At 32.2% G+C, this 27,315-nt stretch overlaps 2 protein-coding genes across 2 annotated transcripts; one reads left to right on the top strand and one right to left on the bottom strand.

Annotated features, from left to right (window-relative positions):
* On the bottom strand, positions 1-24,311 carry LOC123564617 (FMRFamide receptor-like). Its single transcript, XM_045358332.2, has 2 exons — positions 23,406-24,311; positions 1-1,194 (listed from the first exon to the last, which is right to left on the bottom strand). Exon 2 carries the CDS (start codon positions 1,132-1,134, stop codon positions 40-42), a length of 1,095 nt encoding a protein of 364 aa, XP_045214267.2. The 5' UTR covers positions 1,135-1,194; positions 23,406-24,311; the 3' UTR covers positions 1-39.
* LOC128549767 (uncharacterized) lies at positions 14,217-14,831 on the top strand. The gene has a single exon (XM_053527320.1). It carries the CDS (start codon positions 14,217-14,219, stop codon positions 14,829-14,831), a length of 615 nt encoding a protein of 204 aa, XP_053383295.1.
* Positions 24,312-27,315: the final 3,004 nt, after the last annotated feature.

Below are 27,315 nucleotides of genomic sequence, written 5' to 3'. Positions count from 1 at the left end.
ATCATTTGTATATTTATTTATACACCAAAAATATATTTTTCAGTCACCGGTAGTCAATGCAGACAATTCATCACAAGTTACGCCCGATACGTAAGTTTCTTTTATTGTTGTTAATGAGGTAACTTCTCTGTCTATATTCGAGGAAGCTCCAGAACCACATAGACACTTTGTAATTATTTTTAGAAGAACAGTTCTAAATTTCTTTCCAACCGCGGTATATATAATAAAATTCACTGATGAATTCAACACAAATAACGTGTTACTCACACATGTCCATTGCATTAAAAAATCGGCGTCTAGAAAATAAAATTGTGCCACTAATCCAGGAGTCTGACAAATAATAAATACCACTACAATTATAACTAGCACAATACCTAAGTTAAACTCTGTGTTTTCTTTAGTGTTTGTCACACTTCTTCTTTTACGCATGCGCATCAATTCTTTAATAAGCAGAGTATTTAAAACCCCTAACATTAGAAGAGGGATAACATAGATAAGAATTGTGTACAGCCATTCGCTATAAACCGTTGTATAAAAATAGGATTTGCCAAAATCAGTAGTTATTACCATATAACAACGATCACCGCATGTAGTAAATCCTGTAGCGAAACACCTCGGAATGTTATAAACGACTGATAACAGTGTTGTGATACCAATCATTATATAGGCGTTACGTCTATTACATATATTTATTGATTTGAACGGTAAACAAATGGCGATATAACGTTCTACGGTGACGGCAACAGTTGTCCAAACATTTAACGTTTGTAGAGCCATCACAAAGTAATTTATTGGTGTAAAAATATGTGGGTAAATCACATCATTGAATAACAATTCTTTAGAATCCAACTGTGTGATAGAAATAATCGATACTCCCATAATTGCACCAAGTATTATTCCAGAATCTGTTATCAGTAACGTTCTCAAAAAATAGACTGTTGTGGATCTCATTTCTCGTCGGAATAACACAATTCCAGTTAAAATATTTCCAATGATTCCAATTACCCCGATGATTGGCATAATGACGCCAAAGAATACAAACATTAGCTGTAACAAACTGCCGAAACCATCATCTTGAATGTTATCATCTCCGTAGGTCAGATTGACCTTAAAATTGAGTTCCTTTCCTTGCATTGTAAGCGTATCTGTCTCAGATGAATCCGCTACATATCAATGTTGAGTTCCTCTTTCCCGCTGAAAATAAAAAAATGAATTCTGCTTTTGTGTGGAATTTGATGCTTTACATATAAAATGAAAAGACCAGATTTGTAATACACTTGTGGCTTGTTGATCCTATTATAAAGATAAAATCCGAATTTCTGTTACTTTTTTATCAGTGAATCAGTCGAGGACATTAAAATGGATATGCAATTATGTACTCAACAAATATCATTTAAACATGCATTCAGCTAAATCATAATGGTTGTGTCTGCCACATTTTAGTATTATATCCTTGTTTTAAATCCAAAAATAGAACAAGCTTGACATTTTTGATGTTACTGCAAGTCCTTTATATATAAGCCTTTATACTTAAGCCCATACATAATATTTCAAATATCAGTTACCAATGTAATCATAATTAACATAAGTCCAGAGTTTGTCACAGTGAATCTCAATGAAATCTTGATATTCTCAGTAAATGCTAAACAGTTATTTTGAAAACTAACAAAGTCCTTCTAAATTCTGCTTTGCGACTTGTATCATACTATAATGCTCTGATATCAAAATGTAACTATAATCAAGTGTACAGTACCACAGCATCTGTGTCAACATTTTTCGCATGACTGATACTCTTGCCTACAACTTATATTTGAATATATACACAGTCAGATGGACACATTGCTTCAACATTATCTTATTTGCAAACAGTCTTAAAATAATCAGGCTGAGGAGTACTTGAAAAGCAATTTTGCGTCAATCATGTTTGATGTCTAATGAGAAAAAAAATACGCTTGATTATTGCAATGGTTATTGTAAGCTCTTAGACAGGGTGTTCTAACAGTTATGATACTAGCTTCATTACGTTATCATATCTTGTCGGAATGTTGAGCAAGATACAGCAATAGAACGGTATATGTAGCAGCTGAACATTTAAAATGATATGACAGTAGTAGCTTTTTTTACAAATGTTTAATGTACAAGCGTGGTAGGCCATGTTTAACACGGTACAAATGTGAAAATAACATATGTGGCCTGATATAAAGCGGTACTGTAGTTTATTTCTGGTAACAAAATCTAAATGCACTGTAATTAGATTATGTTTTAACCAAAGTAATAACAGAATATTAAAATCTTATTTTTGCTGTATTAAATCTTATAACGTTATCTTAATTGAAATTGATATGACGTCAATGTTAAAACTGCTTTATTAACCTTTACCCTGTTAACTTTCTAAAATGGACTGGTCCATCATTCGATTTCGGCAGTACCACTTCTTATTCAAAGGGATGGTTACTGAAAATGACTGACTGATCAGCCTGAACGTATGTTCCATTTTCTGATTTGGTAACTAATTACATTACTACTTTAATGGGTTCCGGTATAACTCATGTTATATGTGCTGTTTGATTAAATAAAGAGCATTTGCTCATTTTTTCGATAATGTGCAGACGTCGTGTTTTTAAGAATATATACAGTCGTCATCGCTGAAGATATAAAAACTTGATGTATTTCCTAGTTTATCTAAAACAGTTTTTGACTGTGATGTAATTGATATCATAAATATATCTATAAAAAACAACACACAATTTATATTTGTAAAGGTTGCATTTAATAGTAATTATTATCATATAAAATATGCATCAATCTTTTTTTCACAACATTATGATATGGAAACACAGCTTTAAAGAATAAATCTATGTAGGAATGCTTATAAGAATAAGCTCTTCAAAGTGGAGGGAGAATGATCACAGACATCCACAAGTGCCGTGAATTAAGATGAAGTATAGTGCAGGTGTGCTTTCATAATTGTGTACAAATGAGCCGCATCATGAGAAAACCAACATAGTGCGTTTGCGATCAGCATGGATCCAGACCAGCCTGCGCATCCGCGCAGTCTGGTCAGAATCCATGCTGTTTGCTAACGGTTTCTCTAATTAAATAGGCTTTGAAAGCGAACAGCATGGATCCTGACAAGACTGCGCGGATGCGCAGGCTGGTCTGGATCTTTGCTGGTAGCAAATGCACTATGTTGGTTTTCTCATGGTGCGGCTCATTTGTATAAAATTATGAAAGCACACCTGCACTAATACTTCATCTTAATTCACGGCACTTGTGGCTGTCTGTGATCATTCTCCCTTCGACTTTACAAAATACAATTTAACCATACATGTTTGATTTAATTTGACTAAACAGAATGTTTTCTTATCTTTTTATTTCTGTCAAAGCTGTATACATAAATATTTTTACTGAATAGAATATTTGCTTACCATGCCACATGGTCAGCTTTTAACGAGAATTTGCAAGAATTCTCTCCCTTAATTATTGATTGTTTAAAGCAATTCCCTTCAAATTGGATTGCCTCCCTTACATTAGCTCAAGTCGTGTCATTCATGACCTAAGTCAATAATTCTTTGCCATGGATTTTACATTGATCTAATATTTTGCTTTAGGTAATACACGGAAATAAGGCTCGCATGTTACTCCATAGAAAGCAACAAAACATGTAGCCAGTTTTTTTATATAAATCATGTTGTTTTATAAATTCATATAGAAGTATTATTCATGTAAAGATATAAAACATTTCTGTAAAAAAACATTATGCTAGCTTATGATATTGCGAAATTCGTGCTGTCATGTAGCAAAAAATTGAAAACATTTAAATAAATTTCTTTTCTTTTGAAACTTCGAATCCCGCCTAACATTGAAATCCGAAAATTATTTCATAAACGAGCTTTCCCACAAACACATGTATACATAATAGTTTTCCTCGAGAAAAACGAAACTTGTGTGAAGATACATGTATTCCCATTTTGACTGATTGTTCTTGTCCATATAACGGTACTTTTGTTTAACTTTCATGCCTAGAAGTTTACCTTTTAAAACATGATAAAATAAAGTAATAAACTAAGCAACACTGTATTTGATAGGCAATGGCAAAGAAATATCCGAGCAATTTAACAAACTTAAAAAAAACATGTTACTAAAACACGCACACACATGTTTTATTAACTGGTCTTGATCCAAGGTTTTCCATAAAAATCAAAGAAAGAAAGAATCTGTTGAATTATGAATCAAGTTTCTGATTTTTTTATCAGCATTGGTGTATATGACTGTATCATAGAGATCCTAACTCATTTTTTAAACAATTAGCTCTGATTCATCCTGTCTACTTATTTATAGTGTCTAAGTTTACTTGATTATACATAAATCAAATATGCCATTCAGATATGTGTTTGTACATACTATACAATTCAAACATGAAATCAAATTTATCGTGTAAACTGAAGTCTTTAGCTGTAAAGGTGACTGTTTTTCATGTTTTCCACGAACAAAACCGTGACAAAAAATGTAGGTCGTACTAAAGAGATAATCCTACCGTGCAAACTCATGGAAAGCATGCCAATTTTTTTTCAAGCTTGGATTCATTTCTAAAATAGACACGATATTGCGCGTCTGTTAATTTTACCCTTTCTTTGCACATCGTGGAAACCATGCTGTGTCTTTTGTTTAAATAAATGTACACATTCTCTCCCCCCCCCCCCCCCCCCCCCAACCTCCCAGCTTTCAATGAGCGCCTAACTTGCAAATTACACTACTTCATTAGGAAATTATTCTTTGAAGTAGTTTTTCTCCGGTCGTCGAATGCTTCAATATTCCAAAGATATTTAGCTTTCAGTCGGGAATTATGTAATTTATGTTGATTCGTATTGTTTCCATAAAAAGTTTGGTGAAAAATCAAAGCTTTGTTCTGTTCTGTTCTTTTCATTTTTTTTTATATTTTTTTATTTTTTATTTTTTTACTAATTAGACAATTATGAACGTTATTATTTTAAAGACTATATTGAATCGTACGTCAGTTGTTGATATATGCAGTTCCGTAAATTAACACGGTTTAAGTTACATCAGAACTTTAAGAAATCCACAAGCTTTTTATTTCTTGGTACACTTTGAAGTAAAATGGAAGCAAGAAGCCTTTACCCTATTACACTTAAAATTATATTATTGTATTGTTTATAAAGTCAAGAATACCTACATATGTGATAATAAATTGTCATGCTTTGGAAAATATGATTTATTTGCCTCTAAAGTAGAATAAATTGAAAAGTTTACTGTTTTTCACTATATGTTCAGTATAAGCGACGGTGATACTTTTAAAACAAAATTGGAAGCAAGAAGATGTTGAGTTAGAATAAATATTTTCACATTAAATTGAAGAGAAGAAATTGAAGTTTTCTGTCATATCTGGTAAAATGTTCACAAACCAAAAGACATATTAGAAATTAATCATTACAAATAAATTTCCTATATAACCTATTGCTCAAAGTAATGTCAATAGGGAAACCAATATTGAGTATCAGCTAATTTTCAAGGGGGACAACCTACTATAATAAGTCAGTCAAATATAATAAAAGCTGGGGATGATTATACCTTTGCTATTAAATTTTTAACATCACATGAAGTAATACAGTCCAGAAGCTACCTGTGATACAATTTTAACAGTAAACGAAACATTTTCTCCCACACGAATATCCGCATGAGTGAATACTATTTCTAATTATATCAATCACATTTAAAAATCTGAAAGCTCATAATAATGAAATGTATACAATATATATCTTCCTTCTTATTTTGCAGGCGTAGAAACAATCGATCGGTTCTTTTTTCTGTGTTAGATTGCTGCCACATAGGTGCATTTTCACTATTCAGTAACGATTGTCATTCAGAACTGAAGTCAAATGATTACTTTCTGGCGAGACGTAAAAGGTGTTATTATGACATATTTTGGTATTATATTCATGAAAGGTTAGAATATCTACTACTCGAATTTTGCTAAATATCTATATGCAAATTAAAAGATCGAAATATGTCATGTGAGACAGCCAAAATCACGCCATGGCATATAATGTAATAATATGACGTGTCTTCGTTTCATGTAATGTTGATCAAGGTCCATTTTAAAATCTTAATATAAAGACAACATGCATTAATTCAAAATCGAGAATTTCTTTAAGCAAACAACAAAAAAAACATTATGATAACAGATATAGCTTTCGCAATCCTGTCATGGTAATTCGCTTCATGAAAGAAATTATTATTTTTTATTTAAAAACTCCTAAGGCTACCACATAATCGTTAAACCTTTGATATGTTTCAATTAATTGTTGTTCGATTTCTAATAATATTTAATATTTCTTCTTTTCTGTAGTAACATACATCAACTAATATATAAATATTTGGCCTTTTAGTTATCATATTTTTTATTTCACAACGTGCAATCCAAAAGAATTTAACTAACTTGCACCGATAAAAGATGATTTTTGTAGCACGTGACACTTTTCTGATTGTCCACAGTCACCCTTGTTATCCGGATAATACGAAATGCTGTGATAATTCCAAAATGCTACAAAATGACAGATGAACGCTTCTGAAAGTTTCAGGCTTTTCGGTAAGTTGCTGTGGCTTGATAAGAGATTTTAACCACCAGATATTGCAAAAAGAACGAATGGTGATTTGTTTCCATGGAACTCAAAGTATTTTACTTTATTTTTGTAAATACAATACACAGTATGTTAAATAGTTTACAAAATCCATGTAAGTTTAGTTTGAAAATTCATAAAAAATATTTTGAATTGTTTCTTATGCTTGTAAATCACTGTATATACAGCTCTACCATTTCACTATCTGACAAAGTTTAGAGTAAATTGTTTACGTTTGCCTCTTTTATGTCAAAACCATTTATATTGATCCTTGTATGAAAAATGGATAATAGCCGAAAATGATCATGGATAATGCCCTACATGTGTTGTCTTTGAAAGTAGATAATAGCCGTCATTGACTTCTTTCATTTACATACCATTGCACATTGACCAGTTTTGTGTGTGTGGACATGTTTTGGTGAATGAGTTTGTAACAACATGATGATATGAACTTGTTAACGATTTTTAGCTTGACTATTCAAAGAATAGTCGAGCTATTGGACTCAACCATGCGTCGGCGTCGGCGTCGGCGTCCTGATTTGGTTAACGTTTTGTATGCAAGCTGGTATCTCAGTAACCACTTCTGGGAATGGATTGAAACTTCACACACTTCACTGTGATAAAGTGACTTACATTGCAAAGGTTTCATAACTCTATTTTGCTTTTTTACAGAAGTATGTCTCTTTTTCGACTTAGAAATTCTTGGTTACAGTTTTGTATGTAAGCAGGTATCTCAGTTCTCAATAATGGGAATGGATTGAAACTTCACACACTTGTTCACTCTCATGATTTGACATGCACTGTGCAGGTCCCATAACTTTATTTTGCATTTTTTTTCAAAATTATGCCCCTTTTTCAACTTAACAGTTTTAGGTTTGTGAAAGTTTTTGTATGTAAGCTAGTTTTTCAATATCCACTTATGGGAAAGGATTGAAACTTCACACACTCAGTCATGAGTATTAGGCATGAGCTGATAAGCACTGCGAAGGTTCCATAACCCTTTTTCCCATTTTAACAAAATTATGCCCCTTTTTCGACTTTTGTATTCATTCAGTTGACAAGACTGTTGAATTGTCGAGCGTTGCTGTCCTCCGACAGCTCTTGTTATACTGGTAACAGGCGCAGCAACCTAATAAGTACAGCATATGAAACCCATCGCAGATTAAGAGTTTTTGCCTTATATGTTATCGGAAAGAAATTTTAACACTCTCTTTCCATGAATGTAATTCTTAAAATTATAGAGATAGTCCGAATGATGACTTTGGATAAAGACCCGATAAAGAATGCCGAAAAGATATGGCCATATATTGGCGCTTGTTTCAGTGCTGGTGGGGGTACCCAGCAGTCAACCTATACAGATCTTTAGCTCCTTTAGAAATGGCTTTGGTGTTTGGCTGGAGGTTTTCTTTATCCTGCCAAGATCTACAAGACGTACATTACTGTCTTCAGAAATGCCCAGGATTTTCAACACCACAAAACATACCACAGATTTTGAACAGCAGTCAAAATGCCATGGTTATTATAGCCCAAGGTACAAAGCAAAAAAAAATGATTTCAATTACAATTCATAACACCAACTTAATGTATTTAACTTACAGAAGAAGAGGGAAGGGGATATTGAACAAATATTAAGTTATTGAAAGTAGATCTTATCCTATACACTGGGGCCAGCTCTTTATATTTCAGTATAGAAATGCATGTGAGTCTTGTATTGAAGATAAAATTTTGGTAGGGGACAACTTTGTATGGAAAAGTTAACAAATGTACTAAATTATTAAGTACAATATCAAATTATTATCAGTTAAGGGATGAAGGGAATGCACTTTATGAATTCACAGCAGTTTTCAACATATTCCAGCAAAACTTAATTTCTAAATATGGGTGTACCCCCTCCCCCTGTGGAATCTCAGCACATTTAGATTCAAGTGTTAATTTTACCTGTTCTGGCTTGTTTAATTTTTTAACCAAAATCTAGCAGAAAAGATACAGGTGTGTAAGCTTTAGAACCTTCTGACAGCGGGAAAAACAGAATTTTACAAAGATATAGACATTTAATTACCCTTTTGATAAAATGTTTCAGGAACATCTGGTACTGACCATGTGTATAAAACATTAGCTTGGGCATGCTACAGCCATTAGTTACCACATTTTATGAGTATACTTCTTCAATATACAACAATCAATACCTTTAGAACAGCATATGCAAAATTTCAAACCACAATATTGGCAATTATCTTCGTCATTTCTAATAACACTTTGGTCAGTATCCATCAACTTCTACATAGGCTTATATATTTGTCAATGTGGGTTATTTGATCTAAAACAAAAACTTTTGAACATGTTCATATCATTGTTTATATAATAACGGAATAATACAAAATAATATTCATTACCTAAAGTCCGTTAAATGAGGCTGACAACGCGTTGAATCGCCAAAACTCCTTCTCAAAAGCAAAATGTACACATTGTTTGGGGCTCTCCATGCTGAACAATATGTCCCATATTCAAATTGTTTAGTGCAAATGGTACAGCTTCTAAACCATGTTAAATCAGTTATAATACTTTAAACGATCAAAATGAGTAATAAGAAAATATTGACAAAAACAATGTCCATACCAAGTTTGACATTTCTTCCAGTTTGTAGCATTTTGGAATTATCACATCATTTCGTATTATCGGGTTAACAAGGGTGACAGTGAACAATATTCATCACCACGATACATCCAAACCCGCTTATGTCATACACAGTCACAGAATGCGCAGTCAATATCCAATCAAGTTCGTTTATTTCGACTCGTATCTGGTAAGATAAACCAGACTAGCAGTTAACAAGGAAATACAATTACAATTTATCAGTAAAATGTATGCCAATTACTCTTACGATTCAAAGCTCTTACTGCTTTTTCCAAATTTAAAAGGAACTCTGGTATTATTATTGACAAAAATATTCCTGCTATCAAGAGACACGACATGCAAATCTCTGCAATTATTTCCAGCCATCTAAAAGTGGTAGACGTCCGTTTCCAAATTAGCTTATCTTGCAACGCATTAAGATTAACCGTGCGCCTACGAAACAAACGTTGTTAAATATTATGGTTGAAAGATAGATTAAAACTTTGTTTAAAAGGAAACCGCCGATAATTTTGCACATCTGTTTAAATATTTCAAAATATTAGGATAGGTTACAGAATTCTGATCTATCAAACTAACTCAATATACGGAAAGTGTTCAGAACACATAAATAATTTAGAACAGAAAACATTACAAATCGTTACTGCTTTTAACATGTAAATACAAATATTCCTTTTCTCGTATAAATGCGGATGTTTATTCGATACTATGTATAAAGCCAACCCAGTTTATGTCAATGCCACTGCAAACAATGTTTCATTTCATCTTGCATGCGTGCAACTAAACATTTTTAGAAAGTCAGTTGAAATTTAAACTTTTTTTCCAGATAAAGTGGCATTTTCATGTTCATATAGGCCAGATTCTGTTTAAATTTCATTCTGTTTTGGTAGCATTTACAAAGAGAGGGTTTGCATTTATAGAAATGTTAACAAATCTTATTACATAATGTATACATATATTGATATACCTAGTTTTAGCTATTAGTTTAGCAGATATTAATATGTCATACAATAAAAACTTCTTTTCTTACCCCTATTTTCTTAAATAAAACCTTAAAAAGGAAGCAAAATCCTTTTGCTTTAACGATAATTCACCAGAAACCGATAAAACATTGCGTTAGTTGTGTTTTTATCTGCAGGCACACAACAGAACGGATGAAAAAAGGTTAAAATGTTAGCCTATAGTGTAAACAAATAATGCACATGCTTGAAAATGTTACGTAGTATTATGAGCTATGTGATATACAACATTGTTGAACCTTAAATCATAGAGATAAAACAGATATACGATTATATTATTATTCTTATTATTATTTAATGTAAAACATTAATCGATGTGAACAAATAGTAAATTTTGCAATTTAAAACTTTTTTCAAAGATTACATCTGCTGAGTCCCGATTAAGATCTGAAATGCAGGTTACATGTATTAATATCATCAGATAATTCAAACTGTCCCGACGTCAACTTTATATGGTAAATACTTTATCCCGCCCACAATAGTCGGTCTGATGTTGTTATTAGCACGACTAAACCTTTATTTGCACCAAGATGTAGCTAAAACCATATAAGGAACGTCGTTGCCAATTATTGAGCTGTTCCAGGTTTTACTTAACGAGTACTCGAATCATATAAAATATCGACGTTTACATTTTTGACGTGACGTCACAGGATTTAATGTCGTAAAAATGACGCTACTCATCACTGGCGGTCGAATAACAAGGTTATCACGATTTCAAGATAAAAAAACTTAAGTAATAGATGACAGCTAAAACTGCCCTCATTTTGAAACAACTGAAGATGTTATACGCAAATTAATTACAACGCACGAACATTATTAAAAAAAACTTTTTGTGGTATTCTACATTAAATTTGATTCCGAACTCGTCCACCGAAATTCTTTAATCGCTACGTTACAAATATTCATTTTTACTAAGTAAACCAACACGTGCTTACATTGTATACTCCATTAAATGCGCGTTCAATTACCTGTGAAATTACTCTTCATTTGATATTGCATGATTCAGCACACTGTACAATTTATAGTTTTCAACTGCCATAGCTGTCAAATTGTTTTGAAATGCAACAAATGATATCTTGATTTAAAGGTAATCAAACATATCTCAGCAACATTTTATAACGATTTTAGTGTTTAAGGGTGTTTAAGGGTAATTACATAGAGTAACATCCGTGTTATTTTTTTATGAAATTTGGTAATTATCCCCTTTAAAGGCAAAGAAAATCTCCTATATAAGTGACCCCCCCACCCCCCCCCCCCCCCCCCCCCCACAAATACCAGACTTTTTAATCCCCAATATACAAGATCCTGTCTGGTCCAGTCTGATAAGGGTCCATAAAACCCCTGTAGACTTGACATGTAGCGTAATTATTGTCAGAGAATCATAAATTTTATTGCCTACAGGTAAATTGGTTATTTCCTGTGTTTTGCATTTTATTATTGAAATGCTGTTGTTTTTTTAGTCTTTTTTTCAGCATGTACACAAAATTATTTTAATTGATAAGATACTAATTTTGATTGCTCAGTCATGTTGAGTAATGTCCTGGCCAATTAAATTGTAACTCTTATAGCAAAGCATTTCTCACTATAAAATGATTATTCAAAACTTAATAAGAGAAATTACAAGTTTGTTTATTCAATGATTATGATCTTTTAATCAAAAGTAACAAAATAAAAACGAAAAAAAAAAGATAATTGCTGGATTTTATTAGAAATTAAAGAAGCGTTCAGTTGCATTTTTAATAGATAAAGAAGGTATATAGACAAAAGGATGTTATATATTAAAAATGCTTAATTCCTCTTGTGTTGTCTAAATAATGTTAACTTTCTTTTATGTATAATAAAATCCAGCAATAAAGATATATCATTGTTCAAAATACACAATAATTTATTACTTCTAAAAGCTATGTGCCGGAACGCATTTTTTATATTTTTGATAATAAAAAACAGCAATAATGAGATGTAATTGTTAAAAAAACTTACTTTATTAAAAATATGATAAAACACTGTTGTATCTTATCACTTTGTTTATTTAGTCCTAATTCAATCAAGCTTTCTAAACTCGTTATAAAGGTGAGAACTGATTTGCTATAAAGGTGAGAAATATCACCTGCAATTTATTTACTGCACAGTAGCTAAACAGTAGCTTATTATGATAAACAGAAGCAAGTCTACCAATGGTCCTGACTTGTGTATTGGCCCTTATCGCCAATACGCAGACCTTATCATCTCCATAGGCCACATACCAGGCATACCAGAATCAGTGTCTTTAATAGGAAGAAAGTGTTTAAAAAGCGGACAACTTATTTTGATTTCAATATAATCATAATATAATTTCTACTTTTCATTTGCACTGGATGATATTGGGGTATTTCAACAATCTGAACAATCTATCTTGGTTGCGAAACCAATACATGTTAGGCTTGAAGATGGGTGTGGGTAGTAATATTTTTACATAATTGCATTTCTAATGAATTTCGGCTAAATATATAACTGTTGATACAATTCCTTGACAAATGTAGTACAAATCTTGTTACATTGCTACTATTCCTGAAGCAACAAATGTTGATTAAATCTATACTAATATTGTAAATTATCTTAATCTTGGTTTGGCTATCAGGATTGGAAAATCACAGTTTAGAAATATTTCAAGAGAAATACTTCAAGAGATAATTTAACTTGTATGAAAAACTCAGCGAAATAACTGAGTGTATGTATAATTAATTGTAAAAATTTCGAACAAATTCATAACATGACCAGATTTTGATTATCCACCTTTAATGCATATTCCTTGTTCAACGTAGCCATTTTAATTAAAAATATTGATGAATAAATTACTTTTACATATAGAAACACAGGTGTATAATTCATATCTCTGTAGTAATCTGCAATATTCTATATAATGAGGATTTTTCCATTTGCTAAACTAGGTACTTACTCTAGCAACAATTTATTTACTGACCGCTAAGTCTTAACACAGTCAAGAATACAAGAAGGATCAGTAGTAAATTATAAATAGGTAATGAAAGATGTGCGTAACAGCTTTCTAAATTGAAAGAAATAATGATGGCGCTGGTATTTTAGCTTCCAGAAACAAATCAAGACAACAACAATTTTTTCGATCGATATTAAGTACACTTAAAAAATAAAATTCAGGAATAACTGATGCTTTCGCTTATTTTCAAATTAATAGTTATCATGATTATTATGATTACAATTATCATTGTTATCATTAATCATTTTAAAAGACTATACAACAGTTGGTAATCCAGTAAGAGTAATAAGGCTGCTTTGATCCGGAAGCTCATCAATGGTTGTCGCTCCCTAGAAATCACTTTCACGTAATTGAAGACTTAATGGAAACGAAGATAGTTTACATAAAGGGTCACGTGATGTAAGCGGTAATGGTCGTCTTTTAAAAAACTGATAGTGAAAATTGATAATTTGGATATTTTAGTGTTAATATAAGTTATTATCAGTGAAAAAGAAGTCGGAATAATAAGCATTATGTTAGTGCACTTATTAATATGACTAAAAAGACAAATAAGAAACGAAAAGAAAGGAATAGTAGTGATGGCGAAGCGAACAATAGCAAAATACCTAAACAAAGAGGCCCGTCTGTGGAGCAGGAGGTATGCGTTTCTGTAAGTGAGATTTTAGGGAAAACTAACACAGTGTTATATGGGGAAGACAGTGTAAGTCATTTACAAGAGGGTGGTTGTGCTAGTGCCAGTGCTAGTGCTAGTACTTGTGCGGACATAAGTGTATTCGAGGACTCTGGGAATAATCCTACTCCACTCAACACCAACAAAATGGCGGAAAGTAATAAAGAGCCTACTAACGCTGACATTGTCAAAATTCTTGAAAACATTAATAATAGATTAGGAGCTGTTGAGCAAAACTTGATGGACTTGATAAGTTAGAGAAACGGATGGATACGTTTGAAAAAGATATGAGGAGCCTGTGGGTAGCGATAGACGAGAGGGGCAAGCGGGTGGACGAGCGTGTGGCCAAGGTGGAAGACAAGGTGGACGGGATGGATATCGGGGCGGGGCTGATGGCTAACCGGATTTCGGATCTTGAAAAGGAGAGGGACTCTTTAAGGGACGATGTTGTTTATTTGAAGTCGCAATCAATGCGCAACAATCTTGTATTTACCGGGATACCGGAAGACGGGGGCCATGAGTCATTCGAGGTAACGGAGAGAAAACTACGGGACCACCTTCATACGGTGATGAAGGTTGCTAAGGAAACCGCTCAAGGTATCCGGTTTGAGCGGGTCCATCGCTCCCCGAGCGCGCCGACTCCGGGAAAGACCAGATCTATTGTGGCCAAGTTCACTTATTTTCAGGATAGGGAGCTTGTGCGTAGGCAGTATAAGGAACTTATAAATACTAAGTATAATGTATTTGAACAGTTTCCCCCGGAAGTGGTTGCAAAACGACGGAGGCTACTTCCAAAGATGAAAGAAGCACGGAGGCAAAACAAGAAGGCGTGGATTGCGTATGATACGCTCTACATCGATGGTGTGGCCGTGAAGGAATAGGGACACGTTGAGGGTGAGCTATCTGTGCTTTCTTGGAATGTACAGGGACTTTCTGCTCATAAACAGCAGTGTGCCAATTTTGTAAATATTATTTCATCCCATGATATTTGTTTTCCTTTGAAATCTGGTCTTGTTCCTAAAAGTAATATCAACCTAAATGGTTACATTTCACATAATATGTATAGAAAGTTTCAGCATAGAAATGCCCGAAGAAATAGTGGTGGTGTTTTAATTTGTTATAAAGAACATTTAAAAGATGGTATAACAATTGTTAAAAATGATTTTGACACCATTATTTGGCTTAAGTTAGACAAAAACTTCTTTCATATTGAAAATGATATATACCTGTGTGGTGCTTATATATGGGGTGAGGATTCCCCCGCATACAATATTTTCAATGTTGATTTATTTGATTTGTTGGAAACTGATATATCTACTTTTGAAGAACTTGGGAAAGTACTTGTTTTTGGTGATTTAAATAGTCGTGTTGGCAATAAGCGCGATTTTATAACGCATGATAATTTTAATTCTTTAACTGATGATGCAGATTATGAGCCAGATATTTCCTCTGTCAGGGCCTCAGTAGACACTAGATTAAATAATCATGGTATTAAATTACTAGATATTTGTAAATCTACATGTTTACGTATTGTGAATGGTCGAGTAGGTAATACTGATAAATACACTTATTTTTCCCATAACGGATCATCGGTTATTGACTACCTATTAGCGCATGAGCGCAGTTTTTCATTGTTAAAATATTTTACAATCGGGTCATTTAATGAGTGGAGTGATCACGCTCCGTTACATTTTTCATTATATTGTAATAATAAAACACCTGACCCGTATAGTTATTCTGAAGTCAAATATAAATGGGATAATAATTTTAAAGCCCAATTTAGGGCTGGAATTATATCTATGTTACCACATTTTAATACTATTGTAAATGATATTGATTGTACTAATAAAGAATCCGTTAACGAGGTTGTAAATTCTTTTACAAATATTGTACGCAATGTAGCGGACCCTTTATTCTCTAAACATTGTACTTTTAAAGATGTACCCATATTTGACAATGATTCTTGTATAAAAAATGCTGAGTGGTTTGATGCAGATTGTGCTAATGCTCGAACTCATTATTTAGATGCCTTGAATTTATATATGTTTGCAAAAATGACAATAGTCGTACTGAGTTATGCCATAAGAAAAAAGTGTATAAGGATTTAGTACGCAAAAGAAAAATCAACGTTATAGAATTAAAATGCAGGAAATTGAAAATCTTAGAAAGCAGAAACCAAAAGATTTCTGGAAATATTTTAAATCAAAAACAAGAACTGTAAAAAATGATATTTCACTAGATGAGTTTAAACTGTTTTTTGAAAATATTAGTAACAATATTGTTGACTGTACCAATGATGAGGCTGAATCATTTTGTGATAATAACGACTTTAGTCAGCCTAATACTGTATATCCTGAATTAGATAATCCGATTAGTATCGATGAGGTGAGATATGCTATTAAGTCATTAAAGCGTGGCAAAACAATTGGAAATGATTGTATGTTGAATGAATATTTTATTGAATGTACAGATATTTTAACTTCACATATTTGTGATGTATTTAATTGTATTTTGAACTCTGGATATTACCCTGATAAATGGACAGAAGGCATTATTGTACCTCTGCATAAAAAAGGCTGTGCGAATGATGTTAACAATTATAGGGGGATTACTTTAGTTAGCTGTTTTTCAAAATTGTTCACGACTATATTAAATAGACGCATCGAGCTTATATGTGAGAGTAATAATATTATTTCGGACGCCCAATTCGGATTTAGAAAGGGTCGTTCAACAGTTCCGATATGCTATTGGCCTACGTCAAGGGGAGGTAATGTCCCCGATATTGTTTTCTCTATTTGTCGAAGACCTAGAACTGTATTTACAAGATAGCTTAAATTCCGGTTTAAATATAGATGATATAATTTTTATAATGATGTTATTTGCCGATGATATGGCCATCATAGGAAAGTCACCTGCAGAAGTACAAAATCATTTGGACCTGCTTTATTCTTACTGCAATACTTGGGGACTTAAAGTTAATACAGAAAAAACTAAAATCATGGTTTTTCGTAAGCGAGGGCGTTTGTTGCCTAATGAAAAGTGGACCTATGATGGACAGCATATCGAGGTTGTAGATGATTTTAATTATTTGGGCACAGTGTTTAATTACACTGGTAATTATGCACTAAACCAAGAATATTTAGTCGGTAGAGCACTTAAAGCTTTAAAACATTGTTAAATAAGTGTAAAGATTACGATCTAAAACCACACATTATGTGCCAATTATTTGATGCCTTTGTAGGTTCTATATTATGTTACTCATGTGAAGTAGGGGCTATACAAATCAAAAGAAATAGAACGAATACATCTGAAATTTTGCAAACGGTTATTACAAGTTAAAATTAACACGTGCTCAGCTTTTGTATATGGGGAACTCGGTAGATATCCTTTATATATTAATAGATATGTACGGATAATAAAGTACTGGTTAAAATTATCAAGAACAAATAATATATTGTTAAAAGTTGCGTATATGCAAGCACTTGAAGATAGTAATAAAGGATATTGTAATTGGGTTACTAATGTTAGAAAACTTTTAACTGATTATGGATTTGCAGATATCTTTAACGATGCACAAAATGTAAACATTAATGTATTTGTGCAAGTATTTAAATGTAGAGTTATAGATACATTTAAACAGGAATGGTTTGCATCCTTAAGCAATAGTACTGTTCTTGATATGTATAAAATATTTAAAAACGAATTTCAGTACGAAAACTATTTGAACATGTTACCAAAGAAGAATCGTATATATTTTTGTAAGCTGCGTATGTCTGCCCATCCTTTAAGGATCCAAACGGGCAGATATGCAAGAAACAATACCCCACGTAATGAACGTTATGTATATTTTGTAACCAACTTGATATTGAAGATGAGTATCATTTTGTTTGTATATGCCCATGTTATACTCTTATTAGACAAAAATACATTAAGCGTTAATTACTATATTCACCCATCTGTGTTCAAATACCATCAACTTTTAAACTCTGATAATAAGTTTGAATTGATAAAGCTGTGTAATTATGTCAAGGAAGCATTATGTATTCGTAATGCTATTTTAAATAATTCTGCTTAATATGTTCATCCTCTGTTACCATATCATATACTTCTAGCTTCATATTATTACCATAAGTATGTACATGTTCAATCCATATTTCCTCTATCATATTACTAAATGTTTCATTTGTATGTTACACTATTACCATGTATATACACGTGACATGTTAAAATTGTTTAAAGATGTGTTTAGACGATGTACTTATGTATAAGTCTTAATAAAAGTCTGTTCTGTTCTGTTCTGTTCATAATTGCAATTTGACTGAAATGAAACAATAAAGACAAGACAACAAATGGCCTAACTGCAGCAGCATATAAACAAAACTTACCCAGCGATATTTCTGTATAATATAAAGAAAATAACATTCCGTAAATAACTAACGGTAAACACTCTTGACTCTTCGGTTTGTTATGAAGAAAAATTCTCTATACGAAAACAGAGCAAATTTTTACATCTGTTTTATTTGATATAGAACCGTTATTTTTTGTCATAAACTACACGATTTAAATTTTTATGCATGTATGAACTCACTTAACCTGATATATGATAACTATTCTAAAATGGAAAAAAATATGCATGTTTCCGTCAATATTGACGACACGTCGACTTATTATTTGGCGTCATATAGGCAATGAGAAGAATGCTACCACATATGATCTACTTTTTTATATAAAAGACGTTTTTACGAAATAATATAATAGAGTGGTGTTATACTTAATTCACACACAATGTAACGATTAATAAGGGCGCATAAAAGCTCACTAGACGTCTACGCTCTCCTAAGTTATTGCGCGGGACGTGTTACTTCCTGTATTTTAATGCTGTTAAATCACTGTTATGCGTAAAATATTTCGCGCCATACATGCGCCATGAAATAGTGCTTCCCTTTTTTATCTTCTTTTTTTACTTTCATATTTTAACAATATTTCAACAATACGAATGTGTATAATTCACTCGGGCTACGCGCTAGTGAAACTATTCCGCAAGCGAATAACCACTTCATGTTTGTTCCGCTATATATTATTTCTTTAGTAAATCATAATGTTTAAGATATTTGCAGCTTATTTACGAGGACAGCTGGTATATCCGGATTGTAACTGAAAAGTGATTTCGTATACTCAACGAATGCTTTTAGTTGAAGTTTTGCCCGATAAATTAATTTCGCATAAAAGGGCCTAATAGGAAAATTCTGAGATTCTTTCTTATTAGATTTATCTATGGCCTAAACTTAAACTATAAAAATGAAAAATAATTTTAAAAAATGTTTGCAATTTTAATGTTTTGTAAAATATTATGATTGCTTCGATTAAAATTGAAAAAACGTACAAACGTACAATAATGTTGGCAGTCAAAGTACAATTTACTTTTCCAATGCGTATTACTGTTTGCAATATGATGTATTATATTTACATTAATATTTCTAAAACAATACCTTCCGCTAGATTTTAATTGACAAAAATAACGTGATCATTCATTATTTGATTCTTCTACAACTTCCTTAGGTACAGAAAACAAACCTACCTTTTATATTTTATAAGAAATTTAGATCACATAAATAATCTAAAAAACAAGGTACAGTCCAACTATATTGCATTTCATAGATACAAACAGAAAACTGACTCTACTTTTCACAAAAACCGAGATGTTACTTGCAATTGCTAATCCAATACTAGTGTATAAAATACCTTCGGCTTTCAGGTTACATCAGTTTCATTGAAGCACTGTTAGTAAGAAGGAAATAAAGTATCATTTTCACCTTTTTCTACTGACAGGGGCAATGTTTTAATTCACGGGATATTTCCGTAGAAAGATAGTCTTTGCCGATGCATCAGAGTTATGTTATATGGAAACATGTTTATTCTCAAGCATTTTATTACCTTTTTGGGTCAAGTTATTTTTGGGGGTTGTTTTTGTTTACAACCTGAGTTAAACATTAATGAACTGCCAATGAATTCTCTTTTAGTAATTAGATATGTTAATAAACTCAAGATAATTCAACACAATGATACCTTTACGGCAGAAGCAATAACTTGAATTATTTTGCTTCGGTGCGCTTATGATATTCAGGAAGTTGTGTATGAGTATACAAGCAGAAGTATTAAAACACGTTATCATTCGTTGTTGAAAGAATTTTACTTTAAATACCCCTTTTTCCTCATATTAGTGTCATTTTATGTAATCTAATAGTCGCAGTTTTTGCGTTAGGTCCACACATAATACAACAATGAAATATTTCAATTGCAAAAAGGCTCATTTGAAAACTCGAAACTTGTAACCAGATTATCAGCGCACGATTTCTTTTAAAAATTCACGACTTTTCAATAGCAACATATAAATTTTGTTTTGAAAATTATTTTATGATACGATGATAACTTTTAAATTTGTTAACCGAATATTTGCCTTTCACCATGATAAAGATATTTCCTTTTAATGCGTAATGTAACTTGATCGAGCATCATACATTATGTTTATATCCTGCACTGTCTGCGCCGTTAATATCCTGTGAAGATATCATATCATGTTAGATTCACAAACATTTACCCCTACCTTATCTCGCACGATTCAGCTCACACAACAATTTTCACTTGTACATGCTATCATAGAGATGCGAATAACAGTAAACAAAACGTTCAAATATGATGTCAACTAAAAAGCGATGTAACTGCCTACTACATTTGAGACTAAACTTACAATTTACCTTTTCCCAGAATGAAAGCAACGTGTTCTTAAAAAGATACAATTGTTGACACACAGATATAAGCGCAGACATACCATGAATATTTATTACAGCTTCTAGTCATTGTAGAAGGTTAGCGTGACATTACAAATTATATTCGTTTTTTAAATAACATTGCCTTAAATACTTTATACGGTATTTTGTTTACGTGAATGTTTTCAACGATATCGTTTATGTGTTTAGTAGAGTCATTGTGATTCACGTTTGTGACTAAATTTGCCTGGGGATGAATATGACCAGTCCAACTTCATTCATACTTTAACACAACACGGTCTACTGAACTCTTTTTTTTTCAATTTATAAGTTCATGTTTCACGATGACTGTGTTTCTGCAAAAGCAAGAATTTCTGCTTCTTTGATTTCGTTGTCAAGACTAAAAATAACTCGAAAGATCTATATCAAAATAAAATAGAAATAATCATTTTAAACTACAGTTTTCGAGCCTCACCAAATCCTATTTCTATATCTGTAATTATTTGAAACAAACTGTGATTGTCTGCATCGGAGGCAAAATATTGACATGTTTGAAACATACATATATAAATAAGATCAGATAAGCCCAGATTATCTTATATCATATTGTCATGTGAATTGCATCCATATACAGTACATATAAAATATTACAAATTTTAAATACCAGGTCCAGCGGCCCTATAAATCACCTTACATAGATGATCAATAATAATTCATGGATACCACACTAAGATTAAAAATGATAACGAATCTAAAGTAAGTATATAATCTGAAACTTCTGTCAAAGTTGATGCATTAATTTTAAATTCAACTGACTTGTGTGTGAAGCATGAAGATTACTTCGAAACACACTGAACATTCCGTTCCAGACCATTGAAACTACCTATTGTATTGCTAAAGGTAAGTTTATTTAAAAAACGTTAATCAAGCAACCCCGAAACATCTTATTTGAATAAAAACACTTAAGACAAACACATTTATCAATGTGTAAAATGTCCAGCGGCCAACTGTTAAAAATAATGAACCAATATCAAACATTAACGGTAAATAATGTAGCTTAATGTTTTGCATCTCTTTTAGAAAAAAAAAAGGTTGTAAAAGAAACCGTTGTTCACATTGCCCGCGTATTAATACTGGGACATCATTTACGAGTCACGTTACAAAGGAGACATTCAATTTACGTCACAACATGAACTGTCAAACTAAAAACGTAGTGTACTTAATAACATGCAAAACGTGCAACATGCAGTATGTTGGACAAACTATGCAACCTGTTTCCAAACGTATGAACAGCCACAAATTTGATATATGTAATTTCATTGACTCTGCATTTTCTTCCAATGTTGCTACACACTTTAATGCAAATAATCATTGTATGAATGACTTCTCATTTATGCCGATTGATATTGTGAAAAATAATATTGACCGTCTCTGTAAATAAACTTTCTGGATTCATAAACTAAAAACAAAAAGTCCGGAAGGATTAAATTCAAAACTGCTATTTACAATAGATTAAATTCATGAATATTATGCATGTTCAGTTGTGCATTTACACATATACTCTGGGTACTATTCCGTTTTTTCCTATCACCGCTTTTTTATATAATCTTACTATAGGAAATTTTTGGTATTTTCATATCCGGGATAGTACCTTGTATTAATTATATGTATATAATTATATGTATTTGCATTTTGATATTATGATTAACTTTTTCCCGCCATTTGACGTTACGTTATCAGTTTTACGTCACGTCCGTTGTTTATATTTGTATGTGTATTATCCTGATGAAGGCGTTAGCCGAAACGTTGATGAGATAAAAAAAAAACTATACATAATACGTGTTGTTGTTGAAATACCTATCGCATCTCTTTTTGGACATTTATCTTTAGATACTCAACAGCCTTTCTTACTCCACCCCTGTTTTTCTGAATGAAAAGATAACAATAACAATTGTCCGTAAATAGATGAGCCGTGACAGTTGCAATAATGTAACACAAAAATAAAATTTCACAAAATGAGTTCGGTTTGGTGCTGGCCGCTATATCTATTATATCTGAGGTCACAGTTTCACCAGCAAGGTCAAATACGTTCCAGCTACGACATACGCTTCGATTGGACGACAAGATAAGCTAAGAAGTATGCCGTATTCCAGTAACATAGTCGTTCCAGGTTTCACACAATTAGACTTAGCTTAGTGAATTTCATTATATATTGAAATATAATTCCGCAATTAAAAAGCAGTTTCTTTGGAACTATCTGTTGTGCCAATTAAATAATACACATGACTGTATATTACATGATATTACATACTTGGTGAGCTCCATAAAATGTGATGTTGATATACATTGATTTTTGAAAACATGTTCATAAATGAATGTTACTGAAATTCAAGTCCTGGTTTGTAGCTAAAATAAAGTTGTTTCAATATGATACTTTTTATCATAGACGTATAAACAGAAATTCTTGATTTAGGAATTATGTAATACACTCCGAGATAGTCCTTATTTACAAATGTTACTACTGTAGGTTCAACGTCTTCTACTTTCCCGTAAAAATTGCAGAACGATCACTAGATAAGAGCTTGTGTAAACAATCTAATAGTATTGGAATAATTTCTATCATAGATCCGGACATTGTTAAATCGACAGTATTTCTGTAAATGGAAAATTGCAAGTAATAATACTCACACGCGTAAATATTTATCCCGACTTCTATAATTATAATCCTTCATATAGAAACCTAAAATCCATCCACAATATAACATTACAGGTGTAAATGTTTCAACGTTGAAGATTTAAACGTTATATAATTATTCAGAGGAGAAACATATGTTTATGTTCCGTACAATATTAACATCGGTGTGTTTTGAAGATGCTAACTGTATATTTCATGCTAAGTTGAATGACAAAAGTATCATATGGCTTGTAACTATGCATCGCAAAGAGTTTACATCCATCGTTAAGCTTCAGTGTAATCATCACATCTAGATTTTATCAAAATGAATTATATATATATATATTAGGAGAAATAAAAAACTACGAAATCAAAATTCGTAATATGTAGTCAAGCATAACATCAGGAGGAAGTCGGGTGCAAAGATAACTAGGCTCAAGTTGGGACGTCCAGTTATCTCAACTTTATGAAATTGATCCGCTCAGTTATCTCAACTTTATGAAATTGATCCGTTCAGTTATCTCAACTTTATGAAATTGATCCGTTCAGTTATCTCAACTTTATGAAATTGATCCGCTCAGTTATCTCAACTTTATGGCATTGATCCAGTTATCTCAACTTTATGAAATTGATCCGCTCAGTTATCTCAACTTCATGAAATTGATTTCGTTTACGGGGCGTCTAGCCGTGAAAAGTTTCTTTTTTTAACGATATATGAAAACGATATTTCGTGAAATGGTATTTCTTTATCTAGTCCACATTTGAAAACATAGATAATAGACCTACACCTCTTCAACTAGAAAATAATATACAACGATGACAGTATTTTCCTCGATTTGTAATGTTTAATGTTAAATTATAAACTGTTTTATGAAGCTTTCGTACATATTAGAATAAAACTGTTTTAATTCAATTTAGTTCACGTTTCATCAAGGAAACGTTTTATTGAAATAAAATACGAGTAGTATATTACATTGTTTAGTTGATAATCGCATAATTTTCAACGCGATTGCAATTTCAGGAAGAAATACTAGGAAGTAACACAACCAGGATATGATATTGTGATGTTACCAGTATACGTATAATTTGTAAGCAGAAACAACTCAATTGTCTTTCATAACGACAACGAGAGTTCTGTCAAAAGTGAAAAGCTACCAAAATCGGCACTAACTTTTGTGTTATGTTTCTGCAACGTTACACTAACAATAATAACAAAATGTGTCACGGCAGTAATTCAGCTTTGTGCGATTTAGAACAATATTGATTACTTTTAAACTTAATCACCACACCAGTATGATTCTGTCATGTATGAAGTGGAGCTTTTAGTGCAATATGTATAAAACAAAGGGGAAAAAAGACTTAGAGACTCAAGTACAGTATTCATCTACCGCCGGATAGCAATGTAAAATTGCGTTAGGTCACTATAGTTATGAAGTTGTGCTCAAGCTTTCTCAACTGGAAGTCTTGAAAATTTAATGTAGTATTTACATATATCAAGAATCAGAACAACAAGATGCACACTTTTGCTGCTTATAGCAAGCATAAAATTGACTGGGATTTTCACAATATGATGTTACATTTATTGATTTTCAATGTAAACGAGAGCGGTACAGCATCTACATAATGTCACACAGAAAAAAACGCAATTTCCGAAGAATTATGTGATATTCTATTGATTTTCTGAAAATAAACGGACAGTTTTCTTTTAAAATACGAGCAATATATCACATTATGATCCACAAATTTGTAAAGGGCGATCAATAGTTGTTTTTGTTTTCTTAAACAAAATGTCTTTTGATCACAAAGTAATTTCAAAGAAAAATGAACGAAAATAACAGCGTCTTTACATATATATTTACTTTTAGATCTACAATTATTTAACTTTCCCTCTTCCACATCCAGTTTTACTGTCAGTCAAATTATGAGAAATTATTTAATTTTTCAATCCTTTGCACTTTTACAAGACCACGACAGCGTGTTTGTATTATAACAATTCTCTATAATGGTAATATGCTGATTAAAATAGACGTGTCCTTTTTTTCTAGAGTTTCATGAATAAGCAAGTTAGGTCAGCGGACGCAAACCTAAAATAGCATTGTGGTATAGCAAAGCCATTCACCAACTAGCTTCGCAAGGGAGGGGTTAAAACACGTGGACAGATTCTACCATATTTGCAATATAGTAATTAGTAATTAAGATGGTACCGTCATAACAAGAACTTTTGCTCTTGATAAACAATTTGATACAAGACTCGACCCAGAATGACACATTTATTGTAAAAGCATCAATAATTGAAACAAGAAATATCTTTAAAAAAGATGGTCGGCGTGATGTAACTGAAGCACAAGTTATATATGGGCAGAAACCTGTATTTTAAATCTTTTGGCAATGTTGAAAGGGGCCTCTGTGAAGTTTTGTATAAATGAGGACAGTAGTTCTGAAGAAGACTGTGTTTAGAAATTGTGGAGGGACACACGACGGACACAAAACAATCACAAAAGCTCACTTTGAGCCTTTGATGTTTAAAAGATGGTAACAGTAAGCAAACAATATTGATTTCTTGAATTGTTGGAAGCAACATGAACCCTTACCCTACTTCAGCTTATTATCAAATTTGTCTATCATTCAGAATATGTACAGTACTGTTTTCACCGGAAAGATTAATTTAAGATTTAGAGTCTAAAATTTAACAGTATCGGACATACATTGTTGCAGGTTAGTAATGATTTGCACTGGTTAGAAATTGTTGCTGTAATGCAGGGTAAGAGTTAATGACTGTATAAAACATATAACTTTTTTGTAAAAACAAAACTTAAGGAAAGGAAACTTAACAAAACAGAAATAACTTAACAAGAAAATTTAACAAAACAGAAATATGTCCGGATGAGCAGATGAGTATTTGGTTACGCACACCTGTTCAAGTGGTACGCATACAACCCGATGGTGCTGTACTTATAGAGGTTATAGATGACGAACGCGTTGTCATTTCACTCAGTGTCACACATGACTCAGAGTGAAGCATTTTCAGTCTTTCCTCGAATCAGCGCCTCTCTTACAAAATCTCTCATTATGGCTGAAAATACCGAGAATACCTTACCAAGCAATCCGACTGGTACATTATTCAGGCGGCATAAGGTCATACGAGGTCATAAAATCGTGCTTAATGCGGCACGCCGAAAAATACCAATATATACAATAGCACATTACCACAACCTTGTGAATTCATTTGAAAGTATTCAAGGGATCTCTGTCAATTACAGCATGAAATAAACATAGTTTGTTCTGTGTAAAAAATGACTTCACAAGAACGCCTAAAGATCTGAGCTATACAGAACTAGACAAGACACAAACTTACAAATTAATGAAGTATGAAAGATTTATTGTAGACCTATCATGAAAGTGAATGTAATATTATAATTAGACATCATACGCCTAGAAATAACTGCTAAAATGTATAATATTCACATAAATAAGAGAAATGTAATTGATGTCTTATCAAAAATTAATTTGAAAAATCTTCAAATGGCAGGTTTGTGTTTTATTAATAAGATAAGAATGCAGAATATTTGATAGGTGGGAACAAGATTGATCGTAACAATAAGTAAACACAGCTGACGTCATGGAGATGTCGCTCTCCACTTCTTTTGAGTTAACCATACCGAGCAGTTCATTCATATGGTTTTTTAGCAATATCATCAACATTTACAAAATTTATTTCAAAATAATTGAAAGAAATAAAATACATTCATAAGGTGTTCACAGTAATAAAAGAATAAAACAAAGAAACTGAAATAATAATCACTGCGTTTTTCTCAAACTGTACTAAGAAGCTGCATTAAAACTCAGAGAGTTTCATTTTAAGACAATCAAGAAAATTTACACAATTCTTGGTCGAGCCAGGAAGGTGATACATTAAATTAACAA

This window comes from Mercenaria mercenaria, chromosome 2 (assembly GCF_021730395.1).
Source record: "Mercenaria mercenaria strain notata chromosome 2, MADL_Memer_1, whole genome shotgun sequence".
Classification (NCBI taxonomy): domain Eukaryota; kingdom Metazoa; phylum Mollusca; class Bivalvia; order Venerida; family Veneridae; genus Mercenaria; species Mercenaria mercenaria.
This window is presented reverse-complemented; position numbering and strand designations above follow the sequence as displayed.